This window comes from Haliotis rufescens, unplaced genomic scaffold (assembly GCF_023055435.1).
Source record: "Haliotis rufescens isolate VD_foot unplaced genomic scaffold, xgHalRufe1.0.p SCAF_7, whole genome shotgun sequence".
NCBI lineage: Eukaryota > Metazoa > Mollusca > Gastropoda > Lepetellida > Haliotidae > Haliotis > Haliotis rufescens.
The window spans coordinates 1,378,475-1,404,542 of record NW_025964361.1 but is presented as its reverse complement, the minus strand read 5'-3'; the positions used below and the strand labels follow the sequence as shown (position 1 = coordinate 1,404,542).

The window sequence follows — 26,068 nt, the reverse complement described above, 5'->3', positions numbered from 1 at the left end:
GCCGAGTGCGGCATGGAACAACAATCACTCCGACCTCACACATAACCCTAACTGTGCTATGCTATTAGGGGTCACGCCGATAAAATGAGATAGACGTATGGGAATATTTTAAACTTCCAAGACTGCAGTTCAATAACATCTGGAATGAACCATTTTATACCCGCATTGACTGTTACTTGTCATGTATTGCACGTGCATGGGCTAAACCACTGGTTGCGTTCAGGTGTGTGTTTTGGGGTAGTTTTCCCCATCACGTTCAATCTTGCTCTTTTCATTGTTGTTAATAGTTGTCCATTTTTCTGTAACTTTCCATATTAATAAGACACCCCTGCCAAAAAAAGTCGATTGGACGATTCCGCCTATATCATGAGCATTGTGTTTACGAATATAATACGAATATCAAATAGTGATGATACCAGGTGTTCGCGAAAAGGTGAGCGTATCCTGTCCCAATCTCATTAAAATCAGATCTTAGTTCTCGCTACCGCTAAACAAAGATGTGAGGACATCCCATTCGGGTCATGTCAGAACGGCCTTTCGCGAATTTTGACCGACCAATGAAAGGACTGACAAGAAATCGACATTAGCCAATCAGAAGGCAGCTTTCTCGAGCTTCACGACACTAGTTTCAAACTGGCGACTACGCTTCGAAACATATTTTGACGTGTTCTCGATTAATAAAATTAAAACTGATAAGAAGAACGCTCTGGAATAGCTTATAGATGGCCTAGATTGTATGGATATAATCATAAAACCCGTAACTGTCGTTCGGAATACCCCGTGTTAAATATTTCGTGGTTGCATAATTAGAAAACACATTCCGACTGTCACTTTCATGATCTGGTAAGCGACGCTCTGATTGGTTGGATGAAAGGTCGTTCTGACGTGACCCCTCATGGGATGTCCTCAGATCTTTGTTCAGCGGTAGCGAGTACAAAGATCTGATTTTAATGAGATTGATCCTGCCCCACCAGTGGCACCCGTCACAAACACAAAGGCAATTCGATTGTTCACCTGAAAAAACAACACGGGAACATGTGGTACAAGTCAAAACAGGGAATTGTATCGGACATCATTTTTGTCACTGATGCGTAAAAATTTGGAAATGTCCTCCACGTGTCTACCATATAACTTTTTGAAAGCTTTACCGAGGCCTTGAATGTTGTAACCTTGATGAAACAACTTCTGACGCTCTTTGAAATCTTGGTAGAAAAAAAAAAAGAAAAAAAAAAAAGGGGCGGTCGGGTAGCCTAGTGGTTAAAGCGTTCGCTCGTCACACCGAAGACCCGGGTTCGATTCCCGACATGGGTACAATGTGTGAAGCCCATTTCTGGTGTCCCCCGCCGTGATATTGCTGGAATATTGCTAAAAGTGGCGTAAAACCATACTCACTCACTCACTCACTGGTAGAAAAAGCATGCTCGATTGTACCTCTAAAGTTGTGAAATGTAGATACAAAGGACTTGGGCTGCAGGAATATTGCTCGAAATAATATACTGTATATGTTTGGAAAGCTTAAGTGAGGCTTTAAATGTTGTAATTGATCAAACAACTTTTGAGCTAGAGTCGTATTACGCTTTTCGTAGAAAGAGAATGCTTGGTTATACCTCAAATGTTGTGAAATGGAAATGGAAATGCTGTGAGCCTCGCAGAGCAAGAATTGCGTAATTGTAACATTTTTTGTTGTGAGCAATATAATATAGTGTCATTAGGGTATATCCACGCACAAATATGAGTCAGTTGAGCAAATTGTTTCCCCGCGACAAGTCAGTAAAATAAGCAGGGATCTTTGACCTTTGGGAATTGGACTGCGCCCCTCCTGGTTTATTCTCCCTGCAGTGTTTTATTGTACGATGAACAACTCCTACTCGTCGTTTATTTCTTATAAATATATTGTTTGTTTGAGTTTTCTCACCGAATAGGTTATATCTATATGACAAGACCATGTAGCTGGTTTCTGGTATATAAAACCCAAGTGCTAATGGATATTTGCAGGACTGATTTCTATATAATCTGAACCGCAAAAGAAACGTCACCCCAAGTAACATTGCATGAAAAATTGTCATGTCTATATCTTGGTAATATTTTGTCAAAGTTACTAAAATTTAACATTACCTTGTCCGGAGAAATGAAATTTGATGATAAAAAAACAAACCAGATGACAATAAAACCGATCGCCTAAACGCATCATGGCAACGGCCATGGTAATCCGATGCACGTGAGTTCCGTGCAAATTGAAATGCACATGCGTTCCCCCATTTCTTGCCATATAAAAATCCACCCAGATCGGATAACATTCATTCGTTATTGAATTGTACCACATGCCAAGATTGACAAGAAATCAGCGACACCAAGCCCTTGGACGATTGCAAGCTGGACAAACCGCCCGGCAAGTAGCCAATGCACTTCAAGTCCACGTAAGGACCATATACAGGCTCTAGCAACGGTACCAGACCACCAACACTACAGATGACCGACCACGTAGTGGAAGACCAAGGGTCACCACCCGACGTCGGGATCGTCAGATTGTGCGACAGCATCTTCACGGTCGCTTTGTTGCTGCTGCAGAATCTGCTCGACAGACCATGGGGACACACCAGCGACACATTAGTGCGGACACCGTGCATCAACGATTGACGAGCAGATACCTCCACTGTCACAGGTCACACCGAAGAGCCATTCTGACAACACGTCATCGCTGGGACCGTCTTCAGTGGGCTACACAGCACCAGCATTGGCACCATTAGCAGTGGAGAAGAGTCCTCTTCTCAGACGAGAGCCATTACTGTATCTCAACAGCAGATGGCAGAGAGTCTGGCGACACCGTGGGAAACGTTATTCGGATGCTTATGTTGTTGAGAGAGACTCGTGGGGTGGTCCGAGCATCATGGTGTGGTGTGGAATTGGTCTTGCACTGAGGGTCGCCCCTGTGGTCGTCCAGAACATTGGTCCAGGGAGAGGCAATGGTGTCACAGCAGCTCGGTACATTGATCAAGTCTTGAGACCACACGCCATACCTCATTTGGCACGTCGCCGCAACCACGAGTTTCAGCATGATGACGCTCGTGCCCACACTGCGAGAGCAACAAGAGACTTCCTCCAGCAGAATGGCATCAGAACCATGCAGTGGCCTGCCCTCGGTCCCGATTTAAATCCCATTGAGCACCTGTGGGACGAGACGGCTGAATGACGTCCGACCAAGGCCGACAACTGCAGCTGAACTGCGTCAGGCGTTCCTCGTGGCCTTCATCAACCGCCTCATCCATTCCATGTATCGACGTTGCACGGCAGTCATCAATGCACATGGCGGACACACGACATACTGACTCAGAGACTAGTGTTGTGTTTCACTTTAAGAACATTTGTCACTTTAATTTCAACCTTCAGTTTTGCCAAGTTTCATCTTTTTAATGTCTCAAAGTATGTTTACAGTGTTTGGACAAATAAGGTTTCTCGTATATCTATCCATGGTGATGTTTCTTTTGCGGTTCAGTATATATAGATGGAAACCTCCAATGTTTTTTTTTTGCAAGAGAATAGAACAGATTTAGTCTGTTCGGGATTGTACAAGCTAAAGTTTTGCCCATTCGTTTAATATTGCTAAATTGGTGCTAATGTAATTTTCAAATACAATACATTGAATGAAATGCAAACCGATGTATCCTCGGCAAAGCGTCTTTTCATACAGTCTAATTTATCAGCAATGTCATTTATACATAAACGATAAAATGTAATGGACCAAGTACGGTCCCATGTGGCACGCCAGCCTTCATGTATATTGTGATTGGGATATTTCCCCATTCACAAATACGCTTTGGCTACGATTACTAATGTAACTACATGTAATTCCATTAAAAGTCGGCCTTTAATACCACCCCTCTCTAGCTTATGCACAAGCCGAGTGTGCCATGCACGATCAAAGACTTTTGATACATCACAGAATACAATATTGCATTGAAACGTTGTTCAATTGTTACTTCTTTAAAAAGTTATAAATATCTCGAAATACCTTAGAAACTATGAACAAATCAATTATTGTTACCAATGTTTGATTATTGTTGTTATATGTGACATAACTAGTAATGAACAAGCTCCTTTTTTTGGAAAAATTAAACTTAGATGCTCTTAGAGCTATATGTGGCGCTGTCCGGGTTACGAGTCAGCGGGAAATTTACAGTGAAACTAACCGTAGGTCATATATATTATATTTGGGATAACACTTTCTTAGTAAAGTACAGATTCTCGTACTTAGTATTTAGAAAGTGGCATTGTGTATTCATAACCGTAGGTCATTAAAAGACAAAGATACAATTCAAAATTGGTAACGTTTTACAAAATGAACAATTATCTCTCACCTGAATATCTTTTTAGGCTTATTCCTGATACAGCTTCGGAAAGTACGGAGTGTTTCGGAGTGTACAACAAAAGCATATGCAGATTCATTTATACTAGCTACTTTCGAATATGCTACCAGAAACCCTAACGGGGGTAGAGACAGTAACATATTTCAACAAATTGTTACACGGAAGGGCAAATAATTGTATTATACACTGGAATTTAAATCAAGGAAACAGGTTATGTTGAATTATTCACAGTCGCCTCAGGGTTTTCCCTCTGGTGGAAATATACTTGATTCTAGTGACATACTAATCAGTAAACACAATGCTTTGCTGATAGGTTACAGTTTTCTTTAATACTTTAGGACAATTTATGCCCGGTCCGGAGGCCTTGTGAGGCACTTGTTGTTACCCTGTCTGGCGCTCAGCGTTAGGGGCCTTAAACTAGGACAGGTTTCCTCGGAACCAGTATACTGTGTCTGAGTGGGTAATCCATGTTAAGCTGCAGCATGGTATCTCAGTGGGCTAGCACTAAAAACGGCATTGGTCCGGACTAGTACAAGCAGCCACACACACGTGCATGCACGTCGCTATATAAGTGCAATAATCTTGGGCGCGACGATATACCCAATTTCACCTCACCTCATCGGAGGCCTTGTTCAGACCCGTGAAGATTCCGGGGTAGAATAGGTCTTCAGCAACCCATGCTTGTCGTAAAAGGCGACTATGCTTGTCGTAAAAGGCGACTAACGGGATCGGGTGGTCGGGCTCGCTGACTTGGTTGATGCATGTCATCGATCCCAATTGTGCGGATCGATGCTCATGATGTCAATCACTGGATTGTCTGGTCCAGGCTCGATTATTTACAGACCGCCGTCATATAGCTGGAATATTGCTTAGTGCGGCGTTAAACAACAAACAAATTTTTCAGACGCAAAGATTTTATGATGTCTTCAATAGCTTCTTACCATGTTGTTCATCTCCTTCTCTGAACGAAATGTGAAATCGGGCATAGTTGTATTAGTATTATATATTGAAAAAATTTATTCAGTTTCTCTGCCATGTTTATATCAGTAAAATTTGTCGAGTGTGAGTGTTCGTACGTGTCATACTGTGTAAGATTGGCTATGCTGGTCTTCACACCACAGTGTAAAACTTTTCTTGCAAGTTTCTTTTTATTTGAATGTAATATGAACGCAAATCGTCAAGGTTTGAATATAACTGTTCTTTCGAATGACATTTGACATTATTTATTATGTTCCTCTGATTTTCCTTTTCAATTTTTCTAGCTTTCTTTTTGAATCTTTTTGAATCTTGTATTTCTTTTCGAGGATTCTCTTCTTGAACTGACCGTCTCCGTCGTCTTATGGATAAAGGTATTCCCTGAGAGGGGAAGGTCAAGGACGAGTCGAATTCCCGGTTGTCTTAAACTCACCTTGGGGTCCCTGCTAACTCCTACATTTATCATCATTCATACTGGGATCTGTCGAACTGGATGTCTCAAATTCCCGGTTGTCTTAAACTCACTTTGGGGTCCCTGCTAACTCCTACATTTATCATCATTCATACTGGGATCTGTCGAACTGGATGTCTCAAATTCCCGGTTTGTCTTAAACTCACTTTGGGGTCCCTGCTAACTCCTATATTTATCATCATTCATACTGGGATCTGTCGAACTGGATGTCTCAAATTCCCGGTTGTCTTGAACTCACTTTGGGGTCCCTGCTTACTCCTACATTTATCATCATTCATACTGGGATCTGTCGAACTGGATGTCTCAAATTCCCGGTTTGTCTTAAACTCACCTTGGGGTCCCTGCTAACTCCTACATTTATCATCATTCATACTGGGATCTGTCGAACTGGATGTCTCAAATTCCCGGTTGTCTTAAACTCACTTTGGGGTCCCTGCTAACTCCTATATTTATCATCATTCATACTGGGATCTGTCGAACTGGATGTCTCAAATTCCCGGTTGTCTTAAACTCACTTTGGGGTCCCTGCTAACTCCTACATTTATCATCATTCATACTGGGATCTGTCGAACTGGATGTCTCAAATTCCCGGTTTGTCTTAAACTCACTTCGGGGTCCCTGCTAACTCCTATATTTATCATCATTCATACTGGGATCTGTCGAACTGGATGTCTCAAATTCCCGGTTTGTCTTAAACTCACTTTGGGGTCCCTGCTAACTCCTATATTTATCATCATTCATACTGGGATCTGTCGAACTGGATGTCTCAAATTCCCGGTTTGTCTTAAACTCACTTTGGGGTCCCTGCTAACTCCTATATTTATCATCATTCATACTGGGATCTGTCGAACTGGATGTCTCAAATTCCCGGTTTGTCTTAAACTCACTTTGGGGTCCCTGCTAACTCCTATATTTATCATCATTCATACTGGGATCTGTCGAACTGGATGTCTCAAATTCCCGGTTGTCTTAAACTCACTTTGGGGTCCCTGCTAACTCCTATATTTATCATCATTCATACTGGGATCTGTCGAACTGGATGTCTCAAATTCCCGGTTTGTCTTAAACTCACTTTGGGGTCCCTGCTAACTCCTATATTTATCATTTCATACTGGGATCTGTCGAACTGGATGTCTCAAATTCCCGGTTTGTCTTAAACTCACTTTGGGGTCCCTGCTAACTCCTATATTTATCATCATTCATACTGGGATCTGTCGAACTGGATGTCTCAAATTCCCGGTTGTCTTAAACTCACTTTGGGGTCCCTGCTAACTCCTATATTTATCATCATTCATACTGGGATCTGTCGAACTGGATGTCTCAAATTCCCGGTTGTCTTAAACTCACTTTGGGGTCCCTGCTAACTCCTACATTTATCATCATTCATACTGGGATCTGTCGAACTGGATGTCTCAAATTCCCGGTTGTCTTAAACTCACTTTGGGGTCCCTGCTAACTCCTATATTTATCATTTCATACTGGGATCTGTCGAACTGGATGTCTCAAATTCCCGGTTTGTCTTAAACTCACTTTGGGGTCCCTGCTAACTCCTATATTTATCATCATTCACACTGGGATCTGTCGAACTGGATGTCTCAAATTCCCGGTTGTCTTAAACTCACTTTGGGGTCCCTGCTAACTCCTATATTTATCATCATTCATACTGGGATCTGTCGAACTGGATGTCTCAAATTCCCGGTTGTCTTAAACTCACTTTGGGGTCCCTGCTAACTCCTATATTTATCATCATTCATACTGGGATCTGTCGAACTGGATGTCTCAAATTCACGGTTGTCTTGAACTCACTTTGGGGTCCCTGCTAACTCCTATATTTATCATCATTCATACTGGGATCTGTCGAACTGGATGTCTCAAATTCCCGGTTGTCTTAAACTCACTTTGGGGTCCCTGCTAACTCCTATATTTATCATCATTCATACTGGGATCTGTCGAACTGGATGTCTCAAATTCCCGGTTGTCTTGAACTCACTTTGGGGTCCCTGCTAACTCCTATATTTATCATCATTCATACTGGGATCTGTCGAACTGGATGTCTCAAATTCCCGGTTGTCTTAAACTCACTTTGGGGTCCCTGCTAACTCCTATATTTATCATCATTCATACTGGGATCTGTCGAACTGGATGTCTCAAATTCCCGGTTTGTCTTAAACTCACTTTGGGGTCCCTGCTAACTCCTATATTTATCATCATTCATACTGGGATCTGTCGAACTGGATGTCTCAAATTCCCGGTTGTCTTAAACTCACTTTGGGGTCCCTGCTAACTCCTACATTTATCATCATTCATACTGGGATCTGTCGAACTGGATGTCTCAAATTCCCGGTTGTCTTAAACTCACTTTGGGGTCCCTGCTAACTCCTATATTTATCATTTCATACTGGGATCTGTCGAACTGGATGTCTCAAATTCCCGGTTTGTCTTAAACTCACTTTGGGGTCCCTGCTAACTCCTATATTTATCATCATTCATACTGGGATCTGTCGAACTGGATGTCTCAAATTCCCGGTTGTCTTAAACTCACTTTGGGGTCCCTGCTAACTCCTATATTTATCATTTCATACTGGGATCTGTCGAACTGGATGTCTCAAATTCCCGGTTGTCTTAAACTCACTTTGGGGTCCCTGCTTACTCCTATATTTATCATCATTCACACTGGGATCTGTCGAACTGGATGTCTCAAATTCCCGGTTGTCTTAAACTCACTTTGGGGTCCCTGCTAACTCCTATATTTATCATCATTCATACTGGGATCTGTCGAACTGGATGTCTCAAATTCCCGGTTGTCTTAAACTCACTTTGGGGTCCCTGCTAACTCCTATATTTATCATCATTCATACTGGGATCTGTCGAACTGGATGTCTCAAATTCCCAGTTGTCTTAAACTCACTTTGGGGTCCCTGCTAACTCCTATATTTATCATCATTCATACTGGGATCTGTCGAACTGGATGTCTCAAATTCCCAGTTGTCTTAAACTCACTTTGGGGTCCCTGCTAACTCCTATATTTATCATCATTCATACTGGGATCTGTCGAACTGGATGTCTCAAATTCCCGGTTGTCTTAAACTCACTTTGGGGTCCCTGCTAACTCCTATATTTATCATCATTCATACTGGGATCTGTCGAACTGGATGTCTCAAATTCCCGGTTGTCTTGAACTCACTTTGGGGTCCCTGCTAACTCCTATATTTATCATCATTCATACTGGGATCTGTCGAACTGGATGTCTCAAATTCCCGGTTGTCTTAAACTCACTTTGGGGTCCCTGCTAACTCCTATATTTATCATCATTCATACTGGGATCTGTCGAACTGGATGTCTCAAATTCCCGGTTGTCTTGAACTCACTTTGGGGTCCCTGCTAACTCCTATATTTATCATCATTCATACTGGGATCTGTCGAACTGGATGTCTCAAATTCCCAGTTGTCTTAAACTCACTTTGGGGTCCCTGCTAACTCCTATATTTATCATCATTCATACTGGGATCTGTCGAACTGGATGTCTCAAATTCCCGGTTTGTCTTAAACTCACTTTGGGGTCCCTGCTAACTCCTATATTTATCATCATTCATACTGGGATCTGTCGAACTGGATGTCTCAAATTCCCGGTTGTCTTAAACTCACTTTGGGGTCCCTGCTAACTCCTACATTTATCATCATTCATACTGGGATCTGTCGAACTGGATGTCTCAAATTCCCGGTTGTCTTAAACTCACTTTGGGGTCCCTGCTAACTCCTACATTTATCATTTCATACTGGGATCTGTCGAACTGGATGTCTCAAATTCCCGGTTTGTCTTAAACTCACTTTGGGGTCCCTGCTAACTCCTATATTTATCATCATTCATACTGGGATCTGTCGAACTGGATGTCTCAAATTCCCGGTTTGTCTTAAACTCACTTTGGGGTCCCTGCTAACTCCTATATTTATCATCATTCATACTGGGATCTGTCGAACTGGATGTCTCAAATTCCCGGTTGTCTTAAACTCACTTTGGGGTCCCTGCTAACTCCTACATTTATCATCATTCATACTGGGATCTGTCGAACTGGATGTCTCAAATTCCCGGTTGTCTTAAACTCACTTTGGGGTCCCTGCTAACTCCTATATTTATCATTTCATACTGGGATCTGTCGAACTGGATGTCTCAAATTCCCGGTTGTCTTAAACTCACTTTGGGGTCCCTGCTAACTCCTATATTTATCATCATTCATACTGGGATCTGTCGAACTGGATGTCTCAAATTCCCGGTTGTCTTAAACTCACTTTGGGGTCCCTGCTAACTCCTATATTTATCATCATTCATACTGGGATCTGTCGAACTGGATGTCTCAAATTCCCGGTTGTCTTAAACTCACTTTGGGGTCCCTGCTAACTCCTATATTTATCATCATTCATACTGGGATCTGTCGAACTGGATGTCTCAAATTCCCGGTTGTCTTAAACTCACTTTGGGGTCCCTGCTAACTCCTATATTTATCATCATTCATACTGGGATCTGTCGAACTGGATGTCTCAAATTCCCGGTTGTCTTGAACTCACTTTGGGGTCCCTGCTAACTCCTATATTTATCATCATTCATACTGGGATCTGTCGAACTGGATGTCTCAAATTCCCGGTTGTCTTAAACTCACTTTGGGGTCCCTGCTAACTCCTATATTTATCATCATTCATACTGGGATCTGTCGAACTGGATGTCTCAAATTCCCGGTTGTCTTGAACTCACTTTGGGGTCCCTGCTAACTCCTATATTTATCATCATTCATACTGGGATCTGTCGAACTGGATGTCTCAAATTTCCGGTTTGTCTTAAACTCACTTTGGGGTCCCTGCTAACTCCTATATTTATCATCATTCATACTGGGATCTGTCGAACTCGATGTCTCAAATTCCCGGTTTGTCTTAAACTCACTTTGGGGTCCCTGCTAACTCCTATATTTATCATCGTTCATACTGGGATCTGTCGAACTGGATGTCTCAAATTCCCGGTTGTCTTAAACTCACTTTGGGGTCCCTGCTAACTCCTATATTTATCATCATTCATACTGGGATCTGTCGAACTGGATGTCTCAAATTCCCGGTTGTCTTGAACTCACTTTGGGGTCCCTGCTAACTCCTATATTTATCATCATTCATACTGGGATCTGTCGAACTGGATGTCTCAAATTCCCGGTTGTCTTAAACTCACTTTGGGGTCCCTGCTAACTCCTATATTTATCATCATTCATACTGGGATCTGTCGAACTGGATGTCTCAAATTCCCGGTTGTCTTAAACTCACTTTGGGGTCCCTGCTAACTCCTATATTTATCATCATTCATACTGGGATCTGTCGAACTGGATGTCTCAAATTCCCGGTTGTCTTAAACTCACTTTGGGGTCCCTGCTAACTCCTATATTTATCATCATTCATACTGGGATCTGTGAAACTGTATGTCTCAAATTCCCGGTTGTCTTAAACTCACTTTGGGGTCCCTGCTAACTCCTATATTTATCATCATTCATACTGGGATCTGTCGAACTGGATGTCTCAAATTCCCGGTTGTCTTGAACTCACTTTGGGGTCCCTGCTAACTCCTATATTTATCATCATTCATACTGGGATCTGTCGAACTGGATGTCTCAAATTCCCGGTTGTCTTAAACTCACTTTGGGGTCCCTGCTAACTCCTATATTTATCATCATTCATACTGGGATCTGTCGAACTGGATGTCTCAAATTCCCGGTTGTCTTAAACTCACTTTGGGGTCCCTGCTAACTCCTATATTTATCATCATTCATACTGGGATCTGTCGAACTGGATGTCTCAAATTCCCGGTTGTCTTAAACTCACTTTGGGGTCCCTGCTAACTCCTATATTTATCATCATTCATACTGGGATCTGTCGAACTGGATGTCTCAAATTCCCGGTTGTCTTAAACTCACTTTGGGGTCCCTGCTAACTCCTATATTTATCATCATTCATACTGGGATCTGTCGAACTGGATGTCTCAAATTCCCGGTTGTCTTAAACTCACTTTGGGGTCCCTGCTAACTCCTATATTTATCATCATTCATACTGGGATCTGTCGAACTGGATGTCTCAAATTCCCGGTTGTCTTAAACTCACTTTGGGGTCCCTGCTAACTCCTATATTTATCATCATTCATACTGGGATCTGTCGAACTGGATGTCTCAAATTCCCGGTTGTCTTAAACTCACTTTGGGGTCCCTGCTAACTCCTACATTTATCATCATTCATACTGGGATCTGTCGAACTGGATGTCTCAAATTCCCGGTTGTCTTAAACTCACTTTGGGGTCCCTGCTAACTCCTATATTTATCATTTCATACTGGGATCTGTCGAACTGGATGTCTCAAATTCCCGGTTGTCTTAAACTCACTTTGGGGTCCCTGCTAACTCCTATATTTATCATCATTCACACTGGGATCTGTCGAACTGGATGTCTCAAATTCCCAGTTGTCTTAAACTCACTTTGGGGTCCCTGCTAACTCCTATATTTATCATCATTCATACTGGGATCTGTCGAACTGGATGTCTCAAATTCCCGGTTGTCTTAAACTCACTTTGGGGTCCCTGCTAACTCCTATATTTATCATCATTCATACTGGGATCTGTCGAACTGGATGTCTCAAATTCCCGGTTGTCTTAAACTCACTTTGGGGTCCCTGCTAACTCCTATATTTATCATCATTCACACTGGGATCTGTCGAACTGGATGTCTCAAATTCCCAGTTGTCTTAAACTCACTTTGGGGTCCCTGCTAACTCCTATATTTATCATCATTCATACTGGGATCTGTCGAACTGGATGTCTCAAATTCCCGGTTGTCTTAAACTCACTTTGGGGTCCCTGCTAACTCCTATATTTATCATCATTCATACTGGGATCTGTCGAACTGGATGTCTCAAATTCCCGGTTGTCTTAAACTCACTTTGGGGTCCCTGCTAACTCCTATATTTATCATCATTCATACTGGGATCTGTCGAACTGGATGTCTCAAATTCCCGGTTGTCTTAAACTCACCTTGGGGTCCCTGCTAACTCCTATATTTATCATCATTCATACTGGGATCTGTCGAACTGGATGTCTCAAATTCACGGTTGTCTTAAACTCACTTTGGGGTCCCTGCTAACTCCTATATTTATCATCATTCATACTGGGATCTGTCGAACTGGATGTCTCAAATTCACGGTTGTCTTGAACTCATTTTGGGGTCCCTGCTAACTCCTATATTTATCATCATTCATACTGGGATCTGTCGAACTGGATGTCTCAAATTCCCGGTTGTCTTAAACTCACTTTGGGGTCCCTGCTAACTCCTATATTTATCATCATTCATACTGGGATCTGTCGAACTGGATGTCTCAAATTCCCGGTTGTCTTGAACTCACTTTGGGGTCCCTGCTAACTCCTATATTTATCATCATTCATACTGGGATCTGTCGAACTGGATGTCTCAAATTCCCGGTTGTCTTAAACTCACTTTGGGGTCCCTGCTAACTCCTATATTTATCATCATTCATACTGGGATCTGTCGAACTCGATGTCTCAAATTCCCGGTTTGTCTTAAACTCACTTTGGGGTCCCTGCTAACTCCTATATTTATCATCGTTCATACTGGGATCTGTCGAACTGGATGTCTCAAATTCCCGGTTGTCTTAAACTCACTTTGGGGTCCCTGCTAACTCCTATATTTATCATCATTCATACTGGGATCTGTCGAACTGGATGTCTCAAATTCCCGGTTGTCTTAAACTCACCTTGGGGTCCCTGCTAACTCCTATATTTATCATCATTCATACTGGGATCTGTCGAACTGGATGTCTCAAATTCCCGGTTGTCTTAAACTCACTTTGGGGTCCCTGCTAACTCCTATATTTATCATCATTCATACTGGGATCTGTCGAACTGGATGTCTCAAATTCCCGGTTGTCTTGAACTCACTTTGGGGTCCCTGCTAACTCCTATATTTATCATCATTCATACTGGGATCTGTCGAACTGGATGTCTCAAATTCCCGGTTGTCTTAAACTCACTTTGGGGTCCCTGCTAACTCCTATATTTATCATCATTCATACTGGGATCTGTCGAACTGGATGTCTCAAATTCCCGGTTGTCTTAAACTCACTTTGGGGTCCCTGCTAACTCCTACATTTATCATCATTCATACTGGGATCTGTCGAACTGGATGTCTCAAATTCCCGGTTGTCTTAAACTCACTTTGGGGTCCCTGCTAACTCCTATATTTATCATTTCATACTGGGATCTGTCGAACTGGATGTCTCAAATTCCCGGTTGTCTTAAACTCACTTTGGGGTCCCTGCTAACTCCTATATTTATCATCATTCACACTGGGATCTGTCGAACTGGATGTCTCAAATTCCCAGTTGTCTTAAACTCACTTTGGGGTCCCTGCTAACTCCTATATTTATCATCATTCATACTGGGATCTGTCGAACTGGATGTCTCAAATTCCCGGTTGTCTTGAACTCACTTTGGGGTCCCTGCTAACTCCTATATTTATCATCATTCATACTGGGATCTGTCGAACTGGATGTCTCAAATTCCCGGTTGTCTTAAACTCACTTTGGGGTCCCTGCTAACTCCTATATTTATCATCATTCATACTGGGATCTGTCGAACTGGATGTCTCAAATTCACGGTTGTCTTGAACTCATTTTGGGGTCCCTGCTAACTCCTATATTTATCATCATTCATACTGGGATCTGTCGAACTGGATGTCTCAAATTCCCGGTTGTCTTAAACTCACTTTGGGGTCCCTGCTAACTCCTATATTTATCATCATTCATACTGGGATCTGTCGAACTGGATGTCTCAAATTCCCGGTTGTCTTAAACTCACCTTGGGGTCCCTGCTAACTCCTATATTTATCATCATTCATACTGGGATCTGTCGAACTGGATGTCTCAAATTCCCGGTTGTCTTAAACTCACTTTGGGGTCCCTGCTAACTCCTATATTTATCATCATTCATACTGGGATCTGTCGAACTGGATGTCTCAAATTCCCGGTTGTCTTGAACTCACTTTGGGGTCCCTGCTAACTCCTATATTTATCATCATTCATACTGGGATCTGTCGAACTGGATGTCTCAAATTCCCGGTTGTCTTAAACTCACTTTGGGGTCCCTGCTAACTCCTATATTTATCATCATTCATACTGGGATCTGTCGAACTGGATGTCTCAAATTCCCGGTTGTCTTAAACTCACTTTGGGGTCCCTGCTAACTCCTACATTTATCATCATTCATACTGGGATCTGTCGAACTGGATGTCTCAAATTCCCGGTTGTCTTAAACTCACTTTGGGGTCCCTGCTAACTCCTATATTTATCATTTCATACTGGGATCTGTCGAACTGGATGTCTCAAATTCCCGGTTGTCTTAAACTCACTTTGGGGTCCCTGCTAACTCCTATATTTATCATCATTCACACTGGGATCTGTCGAACTGGATGTCTCAAATTCCCAGTTGTCTTAAACTCACTTTGGGGTCCCTGCTAACTCCTATATTTATCATCATTCATACTGGGATCTGTCGAACTGGATGTCTCAAATTCCCGGTTGTCTTGAACTCACTTTGGGGTCCCTGCTAACTCCTATATTTATCATCATTCATACTGGGATCTGTCGAACTGGATGTCTCAAATTCCCGGTTGTCTTGAACTCACTTTGGGGTCCCTGCTAACTCCTATATTTATCATCATTCATACTGGGATCTGTCGAACTGGATGTCTCAAATTCCCGGTTGTCTTAAACTCACTTTGGGGTCCCTGCTAACTCCTTTATTTATCATCATTCATACTGGAATCTGTCGAACTCGATGTCTCAAATTCCCGGTTTGTCTTAAACTCACTTTGGGGTCCCTGCTAACTCCTATATTTATCATCGTTCATACTGGGATCTGTCGAACTGGATGTCTCAAATTCCCGGTTGTCTTAAACTCACTTTGGGGTCCCTGCTAACTCCTATATTTATCATCATTCATACTGGGATCTGTCGAACTGGATGTCTCAAATTCCCGGTTGTCTTGAACTCACTTTGGGGTCCCTGCTAACTCCTATATTTATCATCATTCATACTGGGATCTGTCGAACTGGATGTCTCAAATTCCCAGTTGTCTTAAACTCACTTTGGGGTCCCTGCTAACTCCTATATTTATCATCATTCATACTGGGATCTGTCGAACTGGATGTCTCAAATTTCCGGTTGTCTTGAACTCACTTTGGGGTCCCTGCTAACTCCTATATTTATCATCATTCATACTGGGATCTGTCGAACTGGATGTCTCAAATTCCCGGTTGTCTTAAACTCACTTTGGGGTCCCTGCTAACTCCTATATTTATCATCATTCATACTGGGATCTGTGAAACTGGATGTCTCAAATTCCCGGTTGTCTTAAACTCACTTTGGGGTCCCTGCTAACTCCTATATTTATCATCATTCATACTGGGATCTGTCGAACTGGATGTCTCAAATTCCCGGTTGTCTTGAACTCACTTTGGGGTCCCTGCTAACTCCTATATTTATCATCATTCATACTGGGATCTGTCGAACTGGATGTCTCAAATTCCCGGTTGTCTTAAACTCACTTTGTGGTCCCTGCTAACTCCTATATTTATCATCATTCATACTGGGATCTGTCGAACTGGATGTCTCAAATTCCCGGTTGTCTTAAACTCACTTTGGGGTCCCTGCTAACTCCTATATTTATCATCATTCATACTGGGATCTGTCGAACTGGATGTCTCAAATTCCCGGTTGTCTTAAACTCACCTTGGGGTCCCTGCTAACTCCTATATTTATCATCATTCATACTGGGATCTGTCGAACTGGATGTCTCAAATTCCCGGTTGTCTTAAACTCACTTTGGGGTCCCTGCTAACTCCTATATTTATCATCATTCATACTGGGATCTGTCGAACTGGATGTCTCAAATTCCCGGTTGTCTTGAACTCACTTTGGGGTCCCTGCTAACTCCCATATTTATCATCATTCATACTGGGATCTGTCGAACTGGATGTCTCAAATTCCCGGTTGTCTTAAACTCACTTTGGGGTCCCTGCTAACTCCTATATTTATCATCATTCATACTGGGATCTGTCGAACTGGATGTCTCAAATTCACGGTTGTCTTGAACTCATTTTGGGGTCCCTGCTAACTCCTATATTTATCATCATTCATACTGGGATCTGTCGAACTGGATGTCTCAAATTCCCGGTTGTCTTGAACTCACTTTGGGGTCCCTGCTAACTCCTATATTTATCATCATTCATACTGGGATCTGTCGAACTGGATGTCTCAAATTCCCGGTTGTCTTAAACTCACTTTGGGGTCCCTGCTAACTCCTATATTTATCATCATTCATACTGGGATCTGTCGAACTGGATGTCTCAAATTCCCGGTTGTCTTAAACTCACCTTGGGGTCCCTGCTAACTCCTATATTTATCATCATTCATACTGGGATCTGTCGAACTGGATGTCTCAAATTCCCGGTTGTCTTAAACTCACTTTGGGGTCCCTGCTAACTCCTATATTTATCATCATTCATACTGGGATCTGTCGAACTGGATGTCTCAAATTCCCGGTTGTCTTGAACTCACTTTGGGGTCCCTGCTAACTCCCATATTTATCATCATTCATACTGGGATCTGTCGAACTGGATGTCTCAAATTCCCGGTTGTCTTAAACTCACTTTGGGGTCCCTGCTAACTCCTATATTTATCATCATTCATACTGGGATCTGTCGAACTGGATGTCTCAAATTCACGGTTGTCTTGAACTCATTTTGGGGTCCCTGCTAACTCCTATATTTATCATCATTCATACTGGGATCTGTCGAACTGGATGTCTCAAATTCCCGGTTGTCTTAAACTCACTTTGGGGTCCCTGCTAACTCCTATATTTATCATCATTCATACTGGGATCTGTCGAACTGGATGTCTCAAATTCCCGGTTGTCTTGAACTCACTTTGGGGTCCCTGCTAACTCCTATATTTATCATCATTCATACTGGGATCTGTCGAACTGGATGTCTCAAATTCCCGGTTGTCTTAAACTCACTTTGGGGTCCCTGCTAACTCCTATATTTATCATCATTCATACTGGGATCTGTCGAACTGGATGTCTCAAATTCCCAGTTGTCTTAAACTCACTTTGGGGTCCCTGCTAACTCCTATATTTATCATCATTCATACTGGGATCTGTCGAACTGGATGTCTCAAATTCCCGGTTGTCTTAAACTCACCTTGGGGTCCCTGCTAACTCCTATATTTATCATCATTCATACTGGGATCTGTCGAACTGGATGTCTCAAATTCCCGGTTGTCTTAAACTCACTTTGGGGTCCCTGCTAACTCCTATATTTATCATCATTCATACTGGGATCTGTCGAACTGGATGTCTCAAATTCCCGGTTGTCTGGACATATCTGTATATCATTTTAATGTCTTCAGGTCAAGCCTCAGGTGAAGCCCAGAACTTACCAGTCATTCCTCCTGGCACGTTTTACACAGATAGTGAGTGAGTTGGATTTAACCCCGCTTTTAACATTATTCCAGTTATATCATGGCTGTCAGCTTAACGTGGGAGGAAAGCCCCAAGTGATGCAGGTCTGATGTTTACCACTTCGGTGAAACCCACGAGTACAGGTATGGTGCTGACAAACCTTGGAATGTAATCGGGGCGAACCAGTGATTCGAACCCACAATCATAGGTTTCTGGTGTGCCCAAGGGACACAACTCTGTGCAGCAAATCACCGCACCTTAGATGACTGGGCCACCTGTGCCTGCCATTGTAAAAGAACTAAAATTGGACTTGGATGTGGCTTTTCCCTATGCGCAGAGCATGAGGGATTTATTCTCCCACTCAGAAATCCACTTGCAGCTGGTCTTTTTCGTGGAGGGGTATAAGAAATGTGTTCTCCCATTCAGAAAATTATTTCCCTCCCAGGCAGGATACCAGACATAGTATTTTATCAAGATCACATGAACCAATCAGATCTCAATATTCTGACATGGAGGTATGACAATGCAATATCAATGGTTGTCTGTCATAAATTTAAGCTTCTGGTTTAAAATTGATCTAACGAAACACATTCAACAAATTCTGTGTAAAAATAACTGAAGAACCAGGATGACATTGACACAATAATTTATTGCACAATAGACACTGGCTATATACAGAATGAGATATATTTATGATCGGTGTGAGGAATGAAGGGTCGACACGGCTCAGATCTTCCTCCTCGGTCTCTGCTAGTATACATGGACCATGCCATACAAAAACCTGAAACACTAGTTAAGGATTCGGACATGGAACATGAACCACCAGAGTCTGACAAACACCATGAGAAGTGGGTTGTATGATCTTCATCAAAACAAACTATTAGACATTACATCCTTCTGAAGGGTCACCCAAAATACAGGGTGGTGAGGTGAGGTGAAATTGGGTTTAACGTCGCGTCCAAGATTATTGCACTTATATAGCGGCGTGCATGCACGTGTAAGTGTGTGTGTGGCTGCTTGTACTAGTCCGGACTGATGCCGATTTATAGTGCTAGCCCACTGAGATACCATGCCGCAGTTTAACATGAATACCCCACTCAGACCCAGTATACTGACTCCGAGGCGACCAGTCCTTGTTTTAGCCCCTTAATGCCGAGCGCCAGACAGGGTAACAACAAGTACAATCTTTTAACGTCTTTTTGTAAGATGCGGCCGGGGATCGAACCCGGGCGGACGCTCTACCACAAGACCACGGAGGCGGTCCCTAACACAGGGAGGCACTTGTCATTTCAACTGCAATGGATCAAGGACACAGCCATCACAAGCCTCAATCACATCATGCAGACAACCCTATTCAGGTAAAAGAGGTACAATAAATCACTTCCAAAGTTACATATTGCATCCTGACTATCTCTTGAGTTGAACGTTACCAGTTACTCATAACACAGATAAAAGGTGATTGCCCTATAGATACTCTCCAAAAATATGCTATTTCTTTGAGACGCTCGCAAATACTTGTCCTTATCCTTCAAAAAGTCTTCAAAATTTTGTATTTTAACCTTTCATCAATTAATACCACATCTTCCTGAGGCAAGGGCATTAACTGACTATAAAAGTTCAGTTTCTACACTTGTCAAACTAGGCTGGAATTCTGGAGTTACATTTTGGATGGACTAACAAGTTCACAAACAACATGGACTTCAACTTGTAGATTTCAGTTTACTTCTTGTTATCCTGCTATGCACTCAGCATTAAGGGGGTAAAACAAGCACTGGTCGGCTAAGAGTCAGTATGCTGTGTCTGAGTGGGATATTCATTTTAAACTGTGGCATGGTATCTCAGTGGGCTAGCACTATAAAATCAGCATCAGTCCGAACTAGTACATGCCAAACACACACACATGCATGCACGTCGCTATGTAAGTGCAATAATCTTGGACACGACGTTAAACTCCATTTCACCTCATCTCAAGTGATCTTCTAATTTTCTAGCTTGATGTGAAATTTATCTTGATATTTAATGCCTGCAAAGTTTTATTTCAATATCTCTGATAGTGTTCTTCTTATCCAGTTAATGATGTTGGATTCGGGAGATGGAAAGGCGGACAGACAGCTTCCATACCTATAGTCTGGAAGGTAATTTAAGGTACCACCGTTTACTACAATATCTGAAAAACTATCGGACCTACTCCAGTCAAAGATGGTATGAGCTTATTAAAGTCATACATAACTCAATATTACATTTAAAGACAATCGGTGAATGAATAAAAAATCTGTCTATTTAGCTATCACTATATTTCATCACCCTTTCGAGTTGAGTTGATTGGTTCAACTGTGTCATATGGCCCTGTGACGCAGGGGTAGCATTATGCAGATGGCTGTTTCAATGAATGCTCGTTCCACCCACAGCACCATGTTGACAGCCCGTATACAAACCCACAGCACCATGTTGACAGCCCGTATACAAACCCACAGCACCATGTTGACAGCCCGTATACAAACCCACAGCACCATGTTGACAGCCTGTATACAAACCTTATCTTGCATTTACTGGGAACATTATAAAGTGGAAAGGATACGTCCAGAATAAAACATATGTCTGAAAAAGAAGTTAAGGAAACATACTGTTATGATATATGTAGAAATAACAACACACTAAAACCAAACATAATGAAATACAATGTACATGTTTGAGAACAAGGAATTTGTCGGTTAACTCAGTGATGAATAAACAGATAGCATTTTTTCAAGTTTTAAAACTGAACTGTTTTTACTGATCAGATTGAAAACAATTAAAATAGTTAGAAATAAATACTTTAAGGAAGATAATTTATGCATGTCAACTTATTTATTATGAGGACTCTTGACTCTTCCTTATGTGTATCACTTCTAAATGCCTTTCAAAGACTTAATCATATTAATAAATACTTTGTTGTTAACATCAGCAATAAGCAGTGCCAACAAGGATAATAACAACAATAACAAGAGTGGAAATTGTAAATTGTAAAAAAAAGAAGAGTTTGGAACCTAAGTCCATCTTGCTGCCATGGAAACGTAAAAAATAAAAATTTCTAATATTTCTAAATAGCAAAAGGCACCAGTTCAGCATGTACCTGACAAACCTGCAAAGTTTGATGAAAAAATATTGAACGGTTTATGAGTAATGCTCCGGAAATGAACCCTACCCTCACAGAACCTAAGTCCTTCTTGTTGCCATGGTAACGTTAAAAAACAACAACAACAAAACTTGTAAATAGCAAAAGGCACCAGTTCAGCATGTACCTGATAAACCTGCAGAGTTTGATGAAAAAATATTGAACAGTTTATGAGTTATGCTCCGGAAATGAAACGTAATGGACGGACGGAGCCCGTTTCTATATCCCCCGCCAACTTTGTTGGGCGGGGGATAATAATAACCAACTTCTATTACTTTTTAACCCCATACACAATGCATGCTAGAAGCCCACAATGACAGTGATTACTGATGCATCATCAAACATGGTACACGATGAAGAAGTAAAAACTATTTGATTGTAGCTTGCAGAGTCATTGATTTATCAATGTGATATAAATACTGATATTCACTGTCAATAATCAATTTCTGAAAGGCAACTCTGTTTATTGATAAGCTATCTGCATATAGCTATTGCAGCGTTACAAATTGGCACTAGTCCTGTAGTCCTTACCAAACTGCCCAATGGTAAAGGTATCCTAAGGACTAGTAGAAATTGGCCAATTTTAAGGGTTTTGCTATATGTTATCATTATAAGGACTAGTGGACAAAAACTGTTAGTTTCTAAGCCTGTATTGTGGTGAATTGATCTAGCATGTTCATAATAAAAGAAATGAGATAAAATGTATTGGATAAACAAGGACAGTGATTCATAATGTCATTCATTTGGACCAAAGCTCACATCCTTGGACGATAAGCAAATCTGCAATGTACAGATGTATCGATATGAGGGTTCCAGTGAGACAAAAGTCACAATATACACTTAAAGGTTAAAGGATACGAATAAGCCCCCGAAGACTCCATTGAAGAAGGGAATCCTCCTGCTGACAAAGAAACTGTTCCATCTGGACCCTGCCTTTATCAACAGCATCATCTGAAAAAAAAAGACAACACTACTGTACATTTCCCGATGGTACGTAGGGTATATTCTCATGTTGTTTGTTTGTTGTTTTTCACTGCAATAATCAATATTCCTGCTATATCATGCCAACCTGTAAACTATCAAATCTCCGTTACTGTTATCATGGTTACTGTAAAACGTGAAATTAGTGCGTCTCCAAAAGAATGCGACTGCTGGCCCCTAGCCAAAAATGTGACACAATATGAATGCGACACCCCCTCCTCTCAAGCATCAGTGGATTTATATCTAAACAAAATATCCTCTGTCAGGTTTACAGGAGAATCCTCACCCTTATCCAACCTTACATTAATCCAATCACACACCAAATAGCACCGCTTATTAGCGCTGAGAAGAGTACTTCAGCTAAAACAACACGTCCGCGCTGGCTCGTGTTGGCCTTTGATGCAGTCGCAAAGAGCAAAGACACCGTGTTGGGTGGGGTCTGTCTGGACTTGCAGTGATGACATGAGTAGTAGAACGCTTGTCTTGATCCAAGCAGTGACAATTCACAGGATGTAATTAGTGTTTGAATGACATTGTTTATATACTTGTAACAAGTGCCGCTCAATAAACAGAGATGTGGCATACATAGTTGTTTGTTTTCAGCGTATGTCTAAGTTGGTATTTCTGCTATCCAAAATGTCTTATTGTTGATATAAATGCGATGTTTAATAATGTAAGCAACCACCACTCGCATTTTTCGCATTTAATTCACGCTCGCGTTAATATCAAGATTTACAGTATTGTATCCCAACAACATGGGACATTGCTCCAGATATCGACTACTGATTCGTCTGGTGGAGACTCAGTTTTATACAGGTTGCTGTGAAATAGCTGTAATATTGTTGACAGCATCATAAAACAACAAAACAAACATATGATAATGATGATAAAGCCAAACTGTCAACAATATCAATATTTTGCATCTGGCAAAACCCTGGGACATTTAAAACAATTTGCAAAGTGATCTGTTTCCAAACAGAATGAAGAATATCATGTATCAAATAGTATCATGTATCTTGGAGAATTATATGTGATGCATCGGTTCATCGGTGAATTGTTTTGGGCTTAATGGTTACCATGGTTTCGTGTATACTTACTGACAACAGGAAGGCTGTGATGAAGTAGAAAGCAAAACCGTATAGAGCGGTCAATCCCAGGATACCAGCCGTGGCCCCCGACAGCGCCGACAGAGATGTCCGGCAGTACTCAATGATGGAAGCATTTCCTCGCACGGCCAGTTCACTGTATGCCACCACATCTGCTGTTCATGAAACATGCAAAACAGAGATTACATTGACTTGGCTTCAAGTACGTTTCCTTCCTGAGTTTATGGAATAGAAAGAGCGAGTAAGTTTTGTCATGATTGAACGCTGCTTTGAACAGTATTTCAGTGGGGAGGAAAATCCAAGGTGATGAGGGTCATAGATATCATCATCATCACTCTGGTGCTCAGAATGATGAACATAACTACCATGACAGATGTAACTAGACAAAAATATAGCTGCAACTTGAGACACTACTCACTGATTCTAAATGGGGTTTAACGTGGCAAGATTATTGCACTTATAGCAATGTACATGCATGTGTGTGTGACTGCGTGTACTCATCTGGACTAATGCTGTTTTTATAGCTCAAGCTCACTGAAATACCATGCAGTAGCTTAACATGAATACCCCACTAAGACACAGTATACTGACTTCGAGCCGACCAGTCTTTTAAGTCCCTTAATGCTGAGTGCCAGGCAGGTTAACAACAAGTACCATCTTTTAATGTCGTTTGGTATGAAGCGGTTCGGGGATCGAACCCCAGACCTTCTGCTCTCCAGACATTCTTATCAAATCAGAAACAATCCATAATGTATTGGTATGCAGATAACAGGGATAATTCTAGGGTGGGGCCTTGTGCTTTTAGCCCCTACATTTGAAAAAAGGCCCTTGGACCAATTAAACCATAATTGAAAGAATAAATTTTAATTTATTATCACCATGATCACAATGACGTGTCACACCATAACACATTACATAAGGTTTACAGTTTCAAACAATCAAAAGTCTGTGTCCCAAATCTCTATTTTTCCTTGAATCATTTATGATTTCACACGTACACAACATGATGATGTAAGCATGGTAATCATATATTATGATATACATGCTTACAAATATAATACATGTGCGATCATAATTTCCCAACCCAGACGAGTTGCGTCCCTTGGGCACACCAGAACCTATGATTGTTGGTTCGAATCCTGGTTCGCCCCGATTATGTTTCTAGGTTTATCAGCACCATACACGTGCTCGTGGGTTTCACTGAAGTGGTAAACGTCTGAGACCTGCAGGACCTGCATCACTTCGAGCTTTCCTCCCACATTAAGCTGACACGCCGTGATATAACTGGAAAAATGTTAAAAGCGGCGTTAAACCCAACTCACTCACTCACAACCCAGACAGCTCCACTAACACAAAAATAAAGCTGAAACTTGAGACACTACTCACAAGCTTGCAAATGTCTAGTAAAATGTCTTTTGATCTAAGTACAGTAGCACAAACTTTTCAAACACGTCATAATACATGTAATACCCTATGACATAATTTATGATATTTTGCTGCCAGATACACCGTCATTCAGGCATACTAAAAAACGCCTGGAGCTGTTTGCACCAAAACAGCTCATTCCTTACCAATTGTTAACTTGTGTAGATTATGGAATGGGATGGGTTTTGCCAGATGGCATCGAGATCACTCATGAGTGTCTGTAAACCAAAGTCACGAGACACCATGCCTACCCGTAACCTTCGTAAGTGTCCGTCACCTATTTGACTCTTTCTGTTCAGTTCTGTAACGTCTAAGCCATGACCAGCTGGCTAGGTAAATTTGCACTAAGTTTAACAGTGTCGACAACAGTCGGTTAGTTGTTTGGCTAAAAATCTGAAGGTTTTGAGTTCATGTCCCGACGAATTCTCACAAAAACTGGTTGCTTGTCTTTGAGCCATGTGCCCTACAGCAGAGATCGTCATCACAAGAAGTTGTGTATTTTAAAGGTCTGGGGTAAATTGTTTGAACATTATAAAAAAGATTAATACACAGAGCTACGCCTATGACCTATATCAAGTAGAGAGTAGATCTAACGCTGTGAACATAGAAATCCTTAAACATCTACCTATTAGCGAACAGTTTTGCGGTAAAAGTAAAAACCGGTTAGTTGAGGCGGAGCGGTACATATACTACATTATACATAGCCATGATAATTCAGCAATTTCAAGCTGATAATGGCCCATGTCTTATTGGCATTGGTGATTCCAGCAAATCACGGACTAACGCATGTATCAAATCTCTTCAATTAAAAACAAAAATATGGTATGAACAAGTTCTACCATGTGTGTCGGAGGTTAAATATCAAACAACGAAAGAGAGCATGTGATTTTACCCCGGCGGCTCTTTCGCGTACGGACTGCGATGGTGGTCGCCATTTTTCTTCAGCGCGGTACTAGTGTCACGGAAATTACTATGTACATGATTAATAACTGGATATTAATTCAGTGATGAAGCAAAACATCGTAATAATATGAAAGGGTGT

The 26,068-nt window shown here is 41.6% G+C and overlaps 1 protein-coding gene across 3 annotated transcripts; it reads right to left on the bottom strand.

Moving 5' to 3' along the window:
- Positions 1–18,989: 18,989 nt before the first annotated feature.
- On the bottom strand, positions 18,990–25,987 carry LOC124139636 (ER membrane protein complex subunit 6-like). Of its 3 annotated transcripts, XM_046506877.2 has the most exons (5): positions 25,919–25,969; positions 23,593–23,756; positions 22,373–22,465; positions 20,939–20,958; positions 18,990–19,141 (listed from the first exon to the last, which is right to left on the bottom strand). In XM_046506877.2, the coding sequence occupies exons 1-5, from the start codon at positions 25,959–25,961 to the stop codon at positions 19,111–19,113; spliced, it is 351 nt and encodes a 116-aa protein (XP_046362833.1). In that variant the 5' UTR covers positions 25,962–25,969; the 3' UTR covers positions 18,990–19,110. The 3 variants fall into 3 exon arrangements, with proteins under 3 accessions (XP_046362833.1, XP_046362834.2, XP_048244062.1); XM_046506878.2 differs by lacking the exon at positions 18,990–19,141 and having other exon boundaries at positions 20,881–20,958; positions 23,593–23,753; positions 25,919–25,987; XM_048388105.1 differs by lacking the exon at positions 18,990–19,141 and having other exon boundaries at positions 20,881–20,958; positions 25,919–25,977.
- Positions 25,988–26,068: the final 81 nt, after the last annotated feature.